At 44.2% G+C, this 17,665-nt stretch overlaps 1 protein-coding gene across 1 annotated transcript in view; it reads right to left on the bottom strand.

Moving 5' to 3' along the window:
* Twsg1 (twisted gastrulation BMP signaling modulator 1) overlaps positions 1 to 15,344 on the bottom strand; it is a 29,696-nt gene extending 14,352 nt beyond the window's left edge. The window contains exons 1-2 of the mRNA XM_005361325.2: positions 15,235 to 15,344; positions 12,871 to 13,027 (exon numbers count right to left, since the gene is read on the bottom strand). Coding sequence (XP_005361382.1) covers positions 12,871 to 12,990 — 120 coding nt within the window. The 5' untranslated portion in view covers positions 12,991 to 13,027; positions 15,235 to 15,344. The remainder of the gene's footprint in view (positions 1 to 12,870; positions 13,028 to 15,234) is intronic.
* Between the last annotated feature and the right edge of the window lie 2,321 nt (positions 15,345 to 17,665).

The raw sequence follows: 17,665 nt of genomic DNA, 5'->3' as shown, positions 1-17,665 counted from the left end.
GAACTCACAGAGATCCGCCTGCCTCTGCCTCCCGAGTGCTGGGATTAAAGGCGTGCGCCACCATCACCCGGCGGTCATGGTGTCTCTTCACAGCAACACAGTAACTAAGAAGATTAAAGAGCAGGGCTTATTTTGGTTCACAGGCCACCATGGTACAGCTGGCATGATGGCAGCTCTGGGGCAGCAGTGACATGCAACTAGAACACCTCTGAGCAGAGGAAAGGGCATGGATGCTGGCTTTCTCCTTTTCCTCCTACTCTGTCTTCTGGATGAATGCGTTGCTAATACCCAGGGTGGGTGGGGTATCTCCCCTCTTCTGTTTTCCTCTCTGGAAATGTGCTCAAAGACATGCCCAGAAGTGTGTCTCCTAATAGGTGATTCTAAACCCAGCAAGCTGATGATGAAGAGTAACCATCACACAATGGAAACTGATTATTGGAGGTATTCTGTCACAGTGATGGGGAGCAAGAGACCATGGTAGACATGTGAGTGATCCAAACTTTAATTTATTTACTTTTATTGATCTGAATTTTAAATGTTATTTACAGTTTATTTTTAATTGTGTTATTTATTTGTCTAGAAAGTGTGTGTGTGTGTCCCAGGTATTAAACTCAGGTCATCAGGCTTGATGGCAGGTGTTTTTACCCCCTCAAATATCTTACCAGACCTAAAACTTCTTTTTATAAAAGTATCAAAATAGCCGGGTGGTGGTGGCGCACGCCTTTAATCCCAGCACTCGGGAGGCAGAGGCAGGTGAGTTTGAGGCTAGCCTGGTCTACAGGGAGAGTTCCAGGACAGCCAGGGCTACACAGAGAAATCCTTTCTCGAATAACCAAAAAAAAAGAAAAGCAACAAAACAGTAAAGGTCTAGTCAAAACAACATCCTCTATTCAGAGAGGGTGACTGCAGCCCACCCGAGCAAGGGTGTGCACCAAGACAACCATTTGCTCCATGTTTAAAGCAAGACTTCTTCGCAGTCAGAGCACAAGATAAACATTTATATAGAGACCACCCTTATGCCTAGCAACTTGCAGGAATGGCTGGGATGACCGCACACTGCCTTGACTGTTTGCAACCATCCTGGTAAAAATATTTACATGACCACGACCTTCCAGGGAAACGATTTTGTATATGTTTCTCAGGAGGCGCAGAGGACTAAACAGAGGCAAATGTCCTAACATCCTCACAGCCCATCATCTCAGCAGTACAGATGCTGTTCAAACCAAGCCAACAGAAGAAACCCAAGTTTCTTAAGGAACAGCTTGTTTTAAACCTCTGTATCATTTCCTGGGTTGTTTTTGTTGTTGTTGTTTTGTTTTTGTTTTTTCCCCTGACTGCTGAGGATTGAACCCAGGCGTTTCACAATAGGTAGCTCTTGGTGGCTAGGTGACACATCTAGAGATGTCTCATTTGTGCCACTTAACCACATCCTTAGACCATATCTTTGTCTTTCTTTTTTTAAAAAAATTATTACAAATTTTTATTATTTTATGAATATGGGTGTTTTGCCTGCATGTATGTCCATGTGCCACATGTGTGCCTGGTGCTCACTGAGGCAAAAAAGAAAGTATCAGATCCCTTCTAACTTACTCATGTCAATCATTTCTGCGCACGTTACTCAGTGAGTTGAAGAGGACAGCTATGATCACCCACGCAGCAACGGGTCTTGTGCTCTGCAGACCACAGAACAGTGCTTCTGTAATGGCAGCTCAGCGTGTTCACAGAAAAGCAAAGCTGCGGCACATCTTAACCGTGCAGGGCACTCAGCTACTTAAAGAATATCTCAGGGGCTAAAGGGATGGTTCAGTGATTACTGGCTGCTCTTCTAGAACACCTGGATTCAGTTCCCAGCACCCACGTGGTGGCTCACGGCCATCTGTAGCACCAGTCCCAGGGGATCTGACTCCTCCTTGGACCTCTGTGGCCACCAGAAATGCATGTGGTCACGGCATACATGCAGGTAAAACACCTAAACACATAAAAATATTTTTAAAGAAATGCATGATAAGTATACTAAAAATACAAATATAGTTAAAAGAAATGCAAGAAAATCTAAATAAAAGATAATTTGTTCAATTTCATGAGTTAAAAATCAATATTGTAGCTAGGTGGTGGTGGTGGTGGTGCACTCCTTTAATCCCAGTTCTTGGGAGGCAGAGGCAGGCGGATCTCTGTGAGTTCGAGGCTAGCAGAGCTAGTTCCAAGACAGGCTCCAAAGCTACACTGGTCTACCCTACCTTGAAAAAAAAATCATAAACTGAACTTCAGTGAAATGTGAAACAATTTCACTACAGAAGAGAGATGTCTGGAAAGATGGTTCAGGGGTTAAGAGCACTGGCTTCCCTTCCAGAGGTCCTGGGTTCATTTCCCAGCAATCACATGGTGGCTCACAACTATCTGTAATAGGATCTGATGCCCTCTTCTGGTGTACAGGTATATATGCAGAGTACTCACACATAAAATATAAATAAATAAAATGAGAAGAATAAATGCACAGTATTTGTGCATCTGTTAAAAGCCACAGGAAAAGTATGAACAAAATGTAAACAATGGGTTTTAGTTAATAACAGTGTATCAATATTAGTTCATTCTCAGTAAAAAGTTAATAACAGTGTATCAATATTAGTTCATTCTCAGTAAAAAGTGTAGCACAGCAATGAAAGATAATAATAGCCAGAAACTGCTGAGTGTGGTGGTGCAAGTCTATAATCCCAGAAATTCAATAGGCAGAAGGATTCCAAGTTCAAGACCAGCCTAGATAAAATAGCATATCTGTTTCAACAAGAAAAAGAATAAAGAGATATTGAAAAATAACAAAATAAAGATGGACAGAGTATAAGGGAACTCTGTACCCATTTTTTTCCCTAAAGATCAAAACTATTTTTAAAACACGAAGCCCTACTATGTTAAACCATTTCCTAGCAAGTTTTATCACAGAAATTAACAAGATAATCTTAAAATTTACATGGAAATGTAAGCAATCCAGAATTGACAACAAAATCTTACAAAGAACCAGGTTAGACTACACTACAGAGCTACAGCAATCAAGGTAATGTACATGCTCAAAATTGATACCCCTTCAAAAGATTCACAAGGTATCCAAGTATCCCGACTCAACTATTTACATTTTAAATAGTTAAATACAAGGCACTGACACTGGTGGGTTGAAGAAATATAGGTTCATACATTCAAATATTTGGTTCCCAGTTGGTGAACTATTTAGGAAAGGTTAGGAGGTGTGGACTTTTTGGAGGAGGTGTGTCATTGGGGGTGGGCTCTGAAGTTTCAAAAGCTTTCTACTTCCTGCTTGTGGGTCAGAGACAGCTCTCAGCTACTGTTCCAGTCTGCCTGTTGCCATGCTCCCAACCATGACAGACAGGGACTCACCCTCTGAACTGTAAGCAAGGCCCCAATTAAATGCTTTCTCTCATAAGTGGCCTTGGTCGGCCAGCTGGCCTGGGTCTGAAAAAACCTGGGATAAAACAGGACTCGCTGAACATAGCGGACAATGAGGACTACTGAGAACTCAAGAACAATGGCAATGGGTTTTTGATCCTACTGCACGTACTGGCTTTGTGGGAGCCTAGGCAGTTTGGATGCTCACCTTACTAGACCTGGATGGAGGTGGGTGGTCCTTGGACTTCCCACAGGGCAGGGAACCCTGATAGCTCTATGGGCTGACAAGGGAGGGGAACTTGATTGGGGGAGGGGGAGGGAAATGGGAGGCGGTGGCGGGGAAAAGACAGAAATCTTTAATAAATAAATGGAAAAAAATAAGTGGCCTTGGTTATGGAGTCTCTTCATAGCAACATAACACTAAGACAGATACTATACTAAAAGTTTCAAAAATAGCCAACAGTTACTTCTAGGAAATAAGGAATATGCTGGCACCAGACTTCTTCCCAGCAATGCAGGATCCTAGTAGATATCAAGGAAATGACTTCAAAACATAAAATTCTATATTCAGAAAAACCATCATGCAGGCATGCAATCAGAAAAGGTCTATTTTCAGGAATATAGGACCCAGAACGTTACTTTGGCACAGCCTATCTGAGGACCTAAAGGCACATTACAACAAGATGAAGGAATGCTTTTTCTAAAGGACAAAACATGGGATCCGTGAATTGGTGAACAGCTAAGGAATGCATTAATGTGAAGTCTGTGCCGGGCTGCTCCTCAGCTACAGAGCATCAGCTGAGCCTGGAAACACCAAAAACCAAACATTCCACCGGGGAGGCAACACAGATCAATAATCTACCGCACAAGGTGTTAATGACTACTGAGAAAAGATACTGAAAAACAGTCACCCAAGAAGAGAAACGTGCCCCTGTGAGTATGCAATCTGTGCCAACATGATCATGAAAGGGAAACCTCATTTACTGACTGTCAGCTCTAGAATATACTTGGAAACTAAGTATGGAGGATTCAGATACAACTAGCAAGCAGAAACATAGTTAGTGGTAACTGACAGAACTCATAAGTACAGGTACTGCTCAAAACACTTCACCCAGACACCAGTCACACAGGTAGGTACTGGAATCCCTATTTAATATACAGGAAACTACGGCACTGAAAGATTTACTCATTTGCCCAACATTATAAATCCAGTAGATGGATGAAGAGGACTAAATGTGGACAGTCCGGAGCCAGAGTTCATGTTTTTATTTATTGTGTACATGTGCACACGTGCAGTAGCGGGTATGTGTGTATCCAGCGCACAGATGAAGTCAGAGGACGGCTTTTGGGAATTGGTTTTTACCTTCTACCTTGCTGAGCAGGTAGGTCTCTCTTGTTTCTGCCATTATGTAGATTCCAGGCTAGCTGCTCTGCCAGCTTCCAAGTGATTCTTTTATCTGTGCCTCCTGTCCTGCATTAGGAGTTTGGGTATGGCCAGGCGTGGTGACGCACACCTTTAATCCCAGCACTGGAGGCAGAGGCAGGCGGATCTCTGTGAGTTTAAAGGGAGGGAGAAAATGGAGAGTTTGGGTGTTACAAATGTGGACCCACCTCTATGTGGGGTTCCTGGAATTGAACTTGGGTCATCAGGCTTGCTCACCTAGCACTTTTATCCACTAGTTCACCTTCCCAGATATAGAGCTCATGTTCCTATTCATTTCTTTGTTTTCTGAGACAGGATCTCACTCTGTAGCCCAGAATAGTCTCCAGTTCACAATCTTTTTGCCACAGCCCCCCTAGAATTGGGGCAATAGGTATGAGTCACAAGCAAATTTTTTTCTTAATTATTATACTAGGCTACCTCCCAGGATACAGGTATCAACCGTGACAATATTCAAGTCAAAGTCTAGGAAACACTTCATTCCACACAGATTTGAGGCAGCCCACCACTAAGCTATACAAAACACAAAATACTGAAGACAGCTGGCCAGGTGGTATATGCCTTTCATCCCAGCACTCAGCTGGCCAGGTGGTATATGCCTTTCATCCCAGCACTCAGAAGGCAGAGAGTAGTTCATGTGAGCCAGAAGCATATAGTGAGATCCTGTCTCAAGTATAATACAATAAAGTATAATACTGACTGCACAGTTCATAAGGCAAGGAAAACTAATTTCTCTGCTTTCTGTAACATTAAATATAGCCATTAATGGTAGTGTAACATGATCCCATAGCAAGTTAGAGGGCAGCCTTGGTTATAAAAGACTCTAGTTTAAAAATTAAAATGGGCCAGGTGGTGGTGGTGCATGCCTTTAATCCCAGCTCTCAGGAGGCAGAGGCAGACAGATCTCAGTGAGTTTGAGACCTATCTACAGAGGAACCCTATCTCGGGGAAAAAAAAATTAAATGGAAAAAGAAATCGTAACAAAAGCTTGTTACTTAGTCATAGAGCTAAAGTCACCGAAGGAAGTAAACAGAAACAGTTACACAAACCAAAGGTGGCTCTACAGGGACCGAAAGGAGCGGAACTGAGTCAAGGGATTTTCCACTTCAAATTTAACATTTGAAGATTCTTTTTTAAAAAATATTTTCTTGCATTTATCCGTGTGCAAACATGTATCTACACACATGTGTGTGTGTGTGTGTGTGTGGTTATGTGGAGTAAGGGCTAACGTTTGGAAGTTGGCCCTCTCTTTCTGTCTTTTGGGTCCCAGGGACTGAACTCAGGCCACCAGTCTTGGTTGGCAGCCTAAACCCCTATGTGATCTCTTTGGTCTTCATTCTGATTTTAAAAAGAAGAATTTTTTTTTTTTGACACAAACACATAATAGCTCTTTTCTTTCTTTAGAACTGCACAGAACTAGCCAGAATTTGGAAACAACCTAAATGTCCTTCAATAGATGAATGGATAAAGAAAATGTGGTGCATTTATATAATAGAGTTATTACTCAGCTGGTAAAAAAAATGAAATTCACAGGTAAGTGGGTGTAACTAGAAAAAAATCATTCTGAGTGAGGTAACCTAAGACACAGAAAGACAAATATGACCAGTGCCTTGCTCAGCCATCAACAGAGAAGCTTCCCCACCGTAGCAGACGGGAACAAACAGAGCCCCACAGCCAGACACTATGCAGAGAGTGAGAGACCATGGAGCACTCAGTCTGAACTAGGAGGTCTTCATCCAATCGTCTCCTTGGGGCTCAGGGAACCCTGAGGAAGAGGAGGTGGACGAGCACAAGAGTCAGGGGGGATGTGGGACTCTAAGAAAATAAGGCCCCTACATCAACAAGATCTCTCTACATATGAACTCAGAGAGACGGAGGTAGCATACACAGGGTCCTAGAGCTGGAAGGAGGGGAAGTCACATGACCCCCCATCCCTAACCCAGAAACAATCTCCAACTGATAAAAACTTGTAAAAGAAAATTTGGTTTCCCCTAGTGCAACTGAAATGCCCTAGAATCTATGAAGATGATCCTAAGGAAGATTTCTAGTAATGGGGGATACGGAGTCTCAACTGGTCATCTCTCGAAGACAGGTGAGCCTTCCACTGGTGGGATTAGGTTACATTCAGCTGAGTTGTTGGCCAAGGGGATCCCATGGAAATCCCCCCTCCCCTCAAAACTCAGGCTGTTGCTAAGAAAAAGGGTTGCTCTCCACAAACTGACATCAGGGCCCCCTACTTTGCCAAGGACAATGCCCACACAATTCATTGAACATGGACAAGTTGAACATAGAGCCCTCATCCCTATATTCTAGTCTCTTTGGTACAGAAAGGCTACTTTGCAGGACACCAACCCAGCCACAAAATCTTTGGCCTACCATCTATCCTGCCTACAAAATAGGCTAGGGGACCGGTGGAAAAGAACTTGTGTGAGTGGCCAACAATGTCTGATCTGATCTAAGGCCCCCTCCATGAGCTCATACCTGACACTGCTTGGGTTACCAAGAACCAGACCTAGGGAAAGACCACTGATATAATAATAATAATAATAATAAACCAACAAAATGATTCCTAATGATATTCTGCTCTACCCATAGATCAAAGTCTTGTCTAGTAATCATCAGAGATATTTCCTCTCTGCAGATGGGAACAGATGCAGAGACCCACAGCCAGACATTATATGGAGAGAGACTAAATTGGAGGTTTCCATCAAATCCCTCAGAGATCAGGGAATCCTGGGGAAGAGGAGGAAGATGGTAAGAGCCAGAGGGGATAGAGAACAACAAGAGAACAAGGCCCTCTGAATCGACTAAGCACGGCTCAAGGAGCTCTCGGAGACTGACGCAGCAAGCACAGGTGTCTGATATCCATTAGCTTAGTAATTTTATGGGACTCCCAACTTTGAGACCAGCCCTTCTGCCTGCTCTTGAGACCCTTTTCCTCTATTGGGTTGCTGTGTCCAACTTCAATATGATAGTTTTCTCTTTACTTTCTTTTGTCATGTTTGGTTGTCATCTCATAGAAGCCTGTTCTTTTTTTTGTTTTTTTGAGACAGGATTTTTCTGTGGCTTTGGAGCCTATCCTGAAACTCGCTCTGTAGATCAGGCTGACCTTGAATTCACAGAGATCCTCTGGGATTAAAGGCGCAAGGCACCACCACCCAACACCTGTTCTTTTCTAATAAAGGACAGAAAGGGATGGAAAATGGGGAGGAACTGGGAAGAGCAGAGGCAGGGGAAACTATAATTGGATACACTGTATCAGAACTTACCTTCAGTAAAAGAAAAAAATTTAAAAAAAGAAAGAAGAGAAAATTTGGGGGAGTCTGAGTGGGGAAACAGACCGCTATTAGCCGTGGGCTTCCCGTCCAGCACAGACGCCAGTAGAGGAGGAACTCAGCAGCAGCTACGGCAGTTCCTTGACTCACAACGTCATGTCAGAGTGTCTTAGTCAGGGTCACTATTGCTGTGATCAAACACCAGGACCAAAAGAAGTTGAGGAGGAAAAGGTTTATTTAGTTTACACTCCCACATCACTGTTCATCCTTGAAGGAAGTCAGGACAGGAACTCCAACAGGATAGGAACGTGGAGGAAGAAGCTGAAGCAGAGGCCACGAAAGGGTGCTTGCTCAGCCTGCTTTCTTATAGAAACCAGAACCAGCAGATCAGGGGTGGGCACCCCATCAATCACTAATTAAGAAAGTGTCCTACATCCAGGTCTTAAGGAGGGATTTTCACAACGAGGCTCCCTCCTCTCAGATGACTCTAGCTTGTGTCAAGTTGACATAAAACTATACAGGACACAGGGCTTTTTACTTTTCTCCCTTCATTTTTATAATATTTTTTATTTTATTTACATATTTTTATTCTTTCTTTTTTACCTACAGGCCCTTGAGTATATGCTATTGCTTCAGTTTAGTGTTTTATGGAATTCTTGAGTGTGAACGAGTAGGTCTCTGTTTCTTGTGCCTCTTTTGGGGCTCTTTTTCTTCTGTTTGTTTGGTTCTATTCCAATGTATTAGTTTTTGTTTATATTATATCATATCTTGTTGTTGTCCCTTAGAAGCCTTTTTGTTTTCTAATGTGAGACAGACAGGGTGGGTCTGGATGGGAGGGGAGGTGGGGGAACTGGGAGGAGCAGAGGGAGGACTGTAATCAGGATATATTATGTAAGTAAAAAAACTATCTTTAATAAAAGAAAAAATTTAAAGTATTTTAAATAAAGAACAGTGTATGTGTGTGTGTTCACACACAGGTACACACTGCACAGAAGTTAGGGTTAACCTTGGTGACTATTCCCCAGAAGGCCTCTACCTTTGTTTCTGAAGCAGGGTCTCTCTCCCTGGGCCTGGAACTCACAGATTAGGACGGAGTGGCTGCCAGCAAATCCCAGGACCTTCCTGTCCCCACCTCTTGCACTGAGATTACAAACACTCATCGCCACCTTGGCCACTGCACACAGCCTTTATGTGCAGATGACTGAAGCCGAGACCTCATGACTGAAGATTCCTGTTAACTCTTTTAATACTTTTGGTAAGGTTTGAGGTAGAGAAATGCTGTTTATCTAGGCTAACCCTTCCACAGTGACTTGTTGATGTGGGAATGATTTCTTATTAATAAAGAAACTGCCTAGGCCCATTTCATAGGCCAACCATTAGGTAGGCGGAGAAAACAGAATAGGATGCTGGGAGAAAGAAGTTGAGTCAGGGAGTCGCCATGGTTCTCCCACGCCAGACAGACGCAGGTTAAGATCATTCCTGGTAAGCCAGCGTGCGTGCTACAAAGATTAATAGAAATGGGTTAGATTAATATGTAAGAGCTAGCCAATAAGAGGCTGAAACTATTGGGGCCAGACAGTGATTAAAAGAATACAGTTTCCGTGTAATTATTTCAGGTATAAAGCTAACCATACAGGCGGCCGAATGCTGGGGACGCAGCCCCGCTGCTCATATTTCAACAACTTGTAAGGCTAGCCCACCACAGACTAAGATCCCTTCTTAGTCTTCGGCTTCCACAAGCGGCTCCTCAGGGTCTGCCAGGTAATCTTTTTACATCATGATACTGATGGAATAGCTATGTAAAAAAGTTCTTGAGGGCTGAGGGATGGCTCAGCAGTCATGAGGCTCTGGGTTCCACTTGTAGCAAACATGTAAAAGCAGGGCATGGTGGTTTGCAATCCCAGCACCGGGGTACAGAGACATTACTGGCTGGATAGCCTACCCTGGCAGCAAGCCTCAAGTCTCAGGGAGTTACACTGCCTTAAAAACAGGGTGGGAGCTCCTGAGTATCAACACTCAAGGCTGACACACACGTGCATATACACATACAAACATGCACACATACAAGTTCTTATCTATTAAACATGCAGATAGAATTATGGATAAAACAAAATGGGGACTGGCCTGAAATTGCAACAGAGCTAAGGTGAAAATAATACAAAATAATGACAGCAACCATTCTAACTGTGGATGAATGGTTCATTGTTCCTCTCTCTGTATATACTTCAAAAAATCCTCAGAATAACCTGGGCTGTGAGACAGCTCCCTGCAGCTTGGTAGCCACTAGCCTAGCTCCAGGTTCAGTAAAAGACCCTGTCTCAATGGAACAAGGCAGAGAGTGACAGGATGCCTGACATCCTCCTCTAGCCTCCGTGGAGTGGTATTTTGTTAGTGCTTTAACAAATAAAACTTGCCTGAAAAAGAGTGTAGAGAAAGGCCACTAGAGGCCAGGAGTGGTGGCACACACCTTTAATCCCAGAATCAAGAGACAGAAGCAGAGGGATCCCTGTTAGTTCAAGGTCACATTGGGCTACACAAGATTGAATCTGTCTAAAAGAGAAACAGAGCTCACAAAAGGTGATCCCAGCACTTGGGAATCACAGGCCTTTAATCCCAGCACTAGGGAGGTGGAGACAGGAGTGACATGACTGGGTGGAGAGAGGAATATAAGGCAGAAGGAGACAGGAGCTCAGTGCAGTCTGAAGACACAGTCTAAGGATGTATTCTGAGGACAGGATCACCCCTTCCGCCTGAGCGTCGGTAGAGGTTAAGAGTCTCTCTAGTGGCTGACGGCACTGCTTCCCTGATCCTTCAGCTTTCACCCCAATATCTGACTCTGGGTTTTATTTATTAAGACCAATTAGAATTCATGCTACACCTCCACACAAACAAGGACAAATGCATACATGTGCACCTACAACACACATACACATACCACATACATGTGCACCTCCAATACACATACACACACCACATACATGTGCACCTCCAATACACATACACACACCACATACATGTGCACCTCCAATACACATACACACACCACATACATGTGCACCTACAACACATATATACTCACATGTGTACTTATAATACACATACACTTACATACACCACACACATGTTCACCTACAACACACACACACACATATATATATACACATACATATATGAAGGAAGACATAAAAAAGTCAGCTAATAACAATTTTCTCTAGTTAAATATTTTGATTTAAAAGGTAAAGTAAAGATTCTATCAGAGTATGAGATTAATATACCTAAAGTTCCAATTACTAACTAAAAGGAAGAAAATATCAGGAATAGGCACAAACGACATTTGCTCTATAAAAACTTAAGATGGTGTTTTCAAGTGAGAATTACAGCCAAAGTCAGCTGACTCACGCTCTACAGGGAAAGCTAATACAGACTGTGTGGCTCTCATCCTTAATGTGCAACCTGAAAGGCTCAAGACTCTAAAATGTACTGACCACTAACATGACATCACAAGTGGAAAATTCCACATCTGACAGAAACGCTAAAAATACTGCTCAAGATCACCCTCGATACATGAAATATAAACATATTTTGTCTTTAGATTGTGTCCCATTACCAAGGTACCTGAACACACACCACACACACACACACACACACACACACACACACACACACACACTTCAAAATCTAAAAAAAATTCAAATATGAAACATTTTTTGTTTTTGTTTTTGTTTTTTGTTTTTTTTTGAGACAGGGTTTCTCTGTGGCGTTGGAGCCTGTCCTGGAACTAGCTTTGTAGACCAGGCTGGTCTCGAACTCACAGTGATCCGCCTGCCTCTGCCTCCCGAGTGCTGGGATTAAAGGCGTGCGCCACCATCGCCCGGCATATGAAACATTTTTGAGTGTAACCATTTCACATAAGGAACATTCAACCTGTGTGCATAGCTATTACATTTCCGAGGCCACAGCCAGCACCTCCAGTGGAGGCTACAAAAGACAGGCACCCCAAAGGAAAGACTGGTGATGGGATGGGAGGAGAAGCCATGTAATCCATCACTAACTATCACAGCGGCATGGAGAATGGTAGCCATTACGCTGAGTGAAAAAGTCATGGGCGCTGGAGACAAAAACAGACCAAATCCCACAGCTGTTTCCTAGCTACACGAACCTCACCAAAAGTGGCTTACTGTCACTTGTGCCTCAGGACAACGGGAGGTAACTACACTGATCAACGGGCTTCGAATGGAAAGGATAATTTTCAAATACCTGGAAGGAGATTCGATAAACCCAGCCTGCAACCTTGTGAGCAAGCCTGACCCAGAACCTCCCAGCCGCACTGCTTCCCAGACCCGAGACCTCAGAAGCTTCAGGAGGTGATGCACTTTTGCCTGAGGTTGCTAGGTTTTGATATCATCTGTTACACAGCAACCAAAAAATAATACGGTACATGTAATAATTTGTCTATTAATTGATAGGCTAAAAGTTTTCTAAATATAGTTATTAAGACACCACCATGCACGCTAGATTATAGAGACTAGCGTGCTCAACACGTACAGCAGCTTACACAGCAGAATAGCACATTCTAGATCGAACTTATTAAACCCAACCTCGGTTGGATGGAAGAGAGCCATAGAGATAAAAATCTAAAGTTCAGCACTTCTGGCCCTGGCCCAAAGTTCAGACCATATACTCTGGCTTTGACTTATTCGACAGTGTCTACCTGTCCACAGTATGTTTCAATATCAACAAAAGCACCTTTTATCTTACCTGAATGAGGCACTTGCTCACATCACTAGCACAGAGAGCTTTGTTACAGCTCTGTGACACAGGGAGGCTCGTCAGGAACACCAGGGAGGCTAGGGTTAGCACAACATAGTGTGACTTCATGGTTCTTCAAAGAAGCCCCTCAGTAACTGCCAGGAAGCTAAAAACAAAACCAAACACACAAAAACTTTAACTCAAAGGCAAGTGGTAGGTCACAAAATCAAACAAGAAGAAAAAAAATCCCAACATAAGCCTAGAATTAATTGCTTGTGTCAAAAACGTTGAGGAATCATTTGAAGATCATTCTCAAAGATTACTTAAATATTCAAAACTTCAGGCTTGGGTGGCCATCCTTAAAGAAACCTAGAATACTACTACGACAGGCATGATAAAAAATTACAGTGAACATGGCTAGCGCCCAGCAATCTGCAAGCAGTGCCAACTGCACCACTACTACTCAAATCTCAACTTCAGACTTTAGTCAAATCCAATCCCAGTATTTACACTCATATAAGAACTATTAAAACATTATGTGCATGTCTGTGTGTGCATGCACACTTCGGTTCTGGTGCTGCTGGAGGCCAGAAGACAGCGTTGTATCCCGGAGCTGGACTTAAGAGGCTGTGTGGCCTGCCAGATGTGGGTGCTGGGAACTGAACTCAGGGCTAGAGGGATGGCTCAGCAGTCAAGAGTACGTAGTTCCCAGGGCCCATCTGGGGCAGCTCACAATCACCTGAACTTCAGCTCCAGGGGGAGAGGAGCTGAAGCCTCTGACCTCCTGGGGCACCTGCACACACATACACATAATTGAAAATAACAAAAATACATCTTCAAAAATATCAATACTGTAATATTTTAATGCATTTTAAAGTCTCTGTGTATGTGTATATAGGTGCTGCTGGAGGTAGAACTTAGGGCCTCACCGTATGTGAGGCACGGTTTCCACCACAAACTATAACTTCTGCTCCAATTTTTAAAATGATAGTATTCAAAACAAAACTGCAAATGAAAATTATCCTAATGATTATCTCATTTTATCAGTAAATACTTCAGAGAGAGAGAGAGAGAGAGAGAGAGAGGGGAGTGGAAGCCACAACCATTCAAATAAATGTACCAATAACAAATGCCAATAAATTATTAATTGCATTAAGAATTGTGGGTAAATGTGAAAATATTCTTTCTGTTGGTATCATAGAGTCCTCCATTATTAAGGGATTATACTACAAACAGAAAATAAAGGGGGAGGGAACCAACACAAAATTTCACAGGGGTTATAATTTGGGGCTGGCAAGTCGGTTAGGTGGGTAAAAGCATTTGGCTGGTCAATTCTATTCCTCAAACTCCTAATGGAGAGAGCTGCCGCCCTCCAAAGTTGTCCTTTGACATACCATGGCACAGGTGCACAGGTGTGCAACACATGCACACACTAATAGTCATAAAATAAAAACTTACAAGATACAATTTAAGGCTAAAACACAAATCCACAATAAAATCAATGAAAATAAATATTAGCTGGATCTGGTCAGACATGCCTGTAGCCCCCGTATTTGGCAAACATGGCAGGAGGATAATGAATTGCAGGCCAGTTTTACTTCCAAATCAAATAAATTAAAAGTAAAGATAAAAATAAGTGGCTAGAGAGATTGGTGTTTTAAGACCACTCGCTGTTCTTGTAAAGGGTCTGAGTTTGGTTCCCAGCACTCATATCTGGCAGCACTCACAACTGCCTGTAAGCACAGCTCTGGGAGATACAACGCCCTCTTCTGGCCCCGAGCAGCACCAGGACGGAAATGTGCATACACACACAGATAGGCACATACATTTTTAAAAAATATAATAAAAATAAATCCCCTCCAAACAATAAACTACAATTCTGGTATAGGGAAGGAGGGTTAAGAGGTGGACCCTGCTGGTCAGAAAATGATGAGACGGCGCTCCACTCGGGGCTTTGTAAAACTCAGTTTTGAAACAGAAAGTCCTGGCGCTCCTGACCGCGGGCACAAAACATTCCGCAGGAGACCGTTAGTAATCCAATTTTCTCGTTCGCTCCCCCCGCCGACCAGTCGTGTCTGTGGGCAACTTGCCCGCAGCTGCTGCGCCCCCGCAGCCACCGACCGCGGGGACCCACAGACATCTCCGGCTTCCCCAAGCGTCCGTTCGCCATCCCCCCGGGAGACAGGTGACCCCGGCGTTCCTCGGAGGGAGGGGCGTCGAGCACCGGCGCCCGGACCCGGGGATCGGAGGCGGCGAGCACCGCGGCCCTTTGTCCCCGTCGCTCGGGCCTCCCGGCACCCGCTCCCACGCCAAGTGCCGCGGCCTGGCCTCCGAGCCGCCCTCCCGCTCGCTCGCGCGCCCGCCCGTGCTCACCGTGGCCGCGGCCTCCTCCCGGCGGCCGGGCTTCCAAGCCGCTCCCGCGAGCTCCGGCGCCGCCAACACACAGGCCCGCCCGGCCCCTGGCTTCTCCCCGCCTGCCCGTCCGCCCGCGCCCGCTCGCTGGCCACGCCCCCGGAGCTCGGCTGGCCACGCCCTCTAGACCACGCCCCCAGGTGTGTGCACTTGGCCTGGCGCGGAGCCTGGACCCCGCCCGCGAGCCTTCTGGTCGGCTGCCACCTGTTGGACCGCTTGCCTCTGGCTCCAGCAGATGTGCGTTTTAGCAACCACTTCTAAGAGAGCGCTGTCTTCTCCCTCTTAATGGATGTAAGGAATGAGGCACAGACAGATGAGTGGAACAGAGCTGACGTTTGACATAAGAGGCGAGGTTCATTTTAAACACGCGTTTGCCTTGGGATTATTGGATAAGGATCTGTCCCATACTTCAGTCAGTAACTCATGAAAAATTTCTGAATCCTTTAAGTGCCTGGCTCTGCCCTTAAGTCAAAATGGAGAGAAGGCAACCATGAATTCTGGTCGGGAAGATCTCGAGGTCTAGGAAGGAGACCAACCAGAAGCCTCAGGTGAAAAGGGAGTTCCAGAAATGATCGTTCATTTCAGTTTGTACTTTAGGAAGATGGGGTTTATTCCACCAATAGAACATAAGTAAAGACAATCTACTATTCCATTTAATTCTTTACCGCAACCTAGGGAATTGCTTTTCCAGCAGTATTTCAGAAACGTTGACTTGGAGCCCACACGGCCCTCTCACTTCGGGAACAATGGCCTAATGTCAAACCCTCAACATAGGAAGAATGGTTTCCACTCTCCTTGATTTACCGGACGGTAGCAGAATGGAAACAGGCAATTTACTGAGAAGAATAGAAATAGCTTATTAGTTAAGAAGTGGTTCACGTTATTTCATTTTTGTATAGTAAGTATAGGCTTTAAAAAAAATGGGGGTTGAAGAGATGACCCAGTAGGTAGAGTGCCTGCCACACTAACATGAGGACCTGGGTTCAGATCTGTAGTGTTCATGTAAAAGCCAGGCACAGCAGTTGATGTTTGAAATCCAGCCTGGGGAAGAGGTGGAGACAGGAGGATTTCTGGAGCTCACTGAAGCTCCAGGTGCAGAAGAGTTGTTGACAGTATGCCTTTGGAGGTTTTCTTTGATTACTGTTTTTTCAAGTCAGAATTCCACTAAGTAATTCTGGCTGTCCTAGAACTTGCTAAGTAGAAAAGGCCTACCACCGCCTCCCAAATTCTGGGATTAAAGATGTGCACCACTATGCCTGGTGCCTCATGCCAGGACAGAGATGGACCTGGGTCATAGGCTTCATTGTGTGTCTCTTCTTAGCGCATGGTCATGTTGGACACATCTCTTTTCTCTGCCTTTCATGCTTTTCTGACTCTTTAACTAGTGTTTGGAGGACAGATGGCCAAGGCTAGCTTGTTAGGGCTGCCAGCGTTCAGGACTTGATACCAACAATTCTGGTAACTTGGGGGGGGGTGGGGAGATATATCAAATGATTTAACAGAAATATGACAAGTGGAGGGAGGATCTTTATGTACCAATCACTGAGTTAGTCATTGGTTATTGCTAAACCTGTAAATCTAGATAGATAATCTAATGCCCAGGTGCCTTCATCTATGAAATGGAGATTAAAAAACACGTATGCAGACATAAGTTTCTGTCCCACTCAGTCCCACAGCTGTTCAGTCCCAACAAAACAGAGTCTTATATTAATCATAAACTGGTTGGTCTATTAGCTCAGGCTTATTATTAGCTAGCTCTTACAACTTAAATTAACCCATAATACTTATATATGTTTAGCCACATGGCTTGGTATCTTACTCAGTAAGGCATTCTCATCTTGCCTCCTCTGCATCTGGCTGGTGACTGCAGACTGAGCCTTTCTTCTTCCCAGAATTCTCCCAGTTGGATCACTCTGCCTATATTTCCTGCTTGGATACTGGCCAATTGGCATTTATTAAACCAATACAAGTAAAAAAATCTTTACAGGATACAGGAGCATTCTCCCACCACACATGTATTTGGTAAGAGAATGTTTAGTACTGAAAGAGACCATGTCAACTGCCCAGCACACAAGCACCTGCCTCATCTTCTGGCCGCTTGTGTGAACTGAGGAGGAAGAGGGAAGAATGGGCTTAGCAGGGTATGGGGTGAGGTACCTCTCCAGTCTGTAACCGTTATGAGGTATCCATGTGGAAACCACACTGAGTGGTCAGACATGAAGTCTGGCACTCAGACAGAGGTTTGGATTAGTGATTAAAATGTAGGGGTGTCAGTGACACTGAATACCACATAAGGGGGTGAGTTTCAGAAGGAGTTCCAGAATGAAGGTAGAAGACAGAGTATGAGGAAGTCTCTAGGGTAAAGACTGCTGAGAAAGAGGAGAAAGAGATG

The sequence above is a fragment of the Microtus ochrogaster genome, linkage group LG4 (genome assembly GCF_000317375.1).
Source record: "Microtus ochrogaster isolate Prairie Vole_2 linkage group LG4, MicOch1.0, whole genome shotgun sequence".
Classification (NCBI taxonomy): domain Eukaryota; kingdom Metazoa; phylum Chordata; class Mammalia; order Rodentia; family Cricetidae; genus Microtus; species Microtus ochrogaster.
This window is presented reverse-complemented; position numbering and strand designations above follow the sequence as displayed.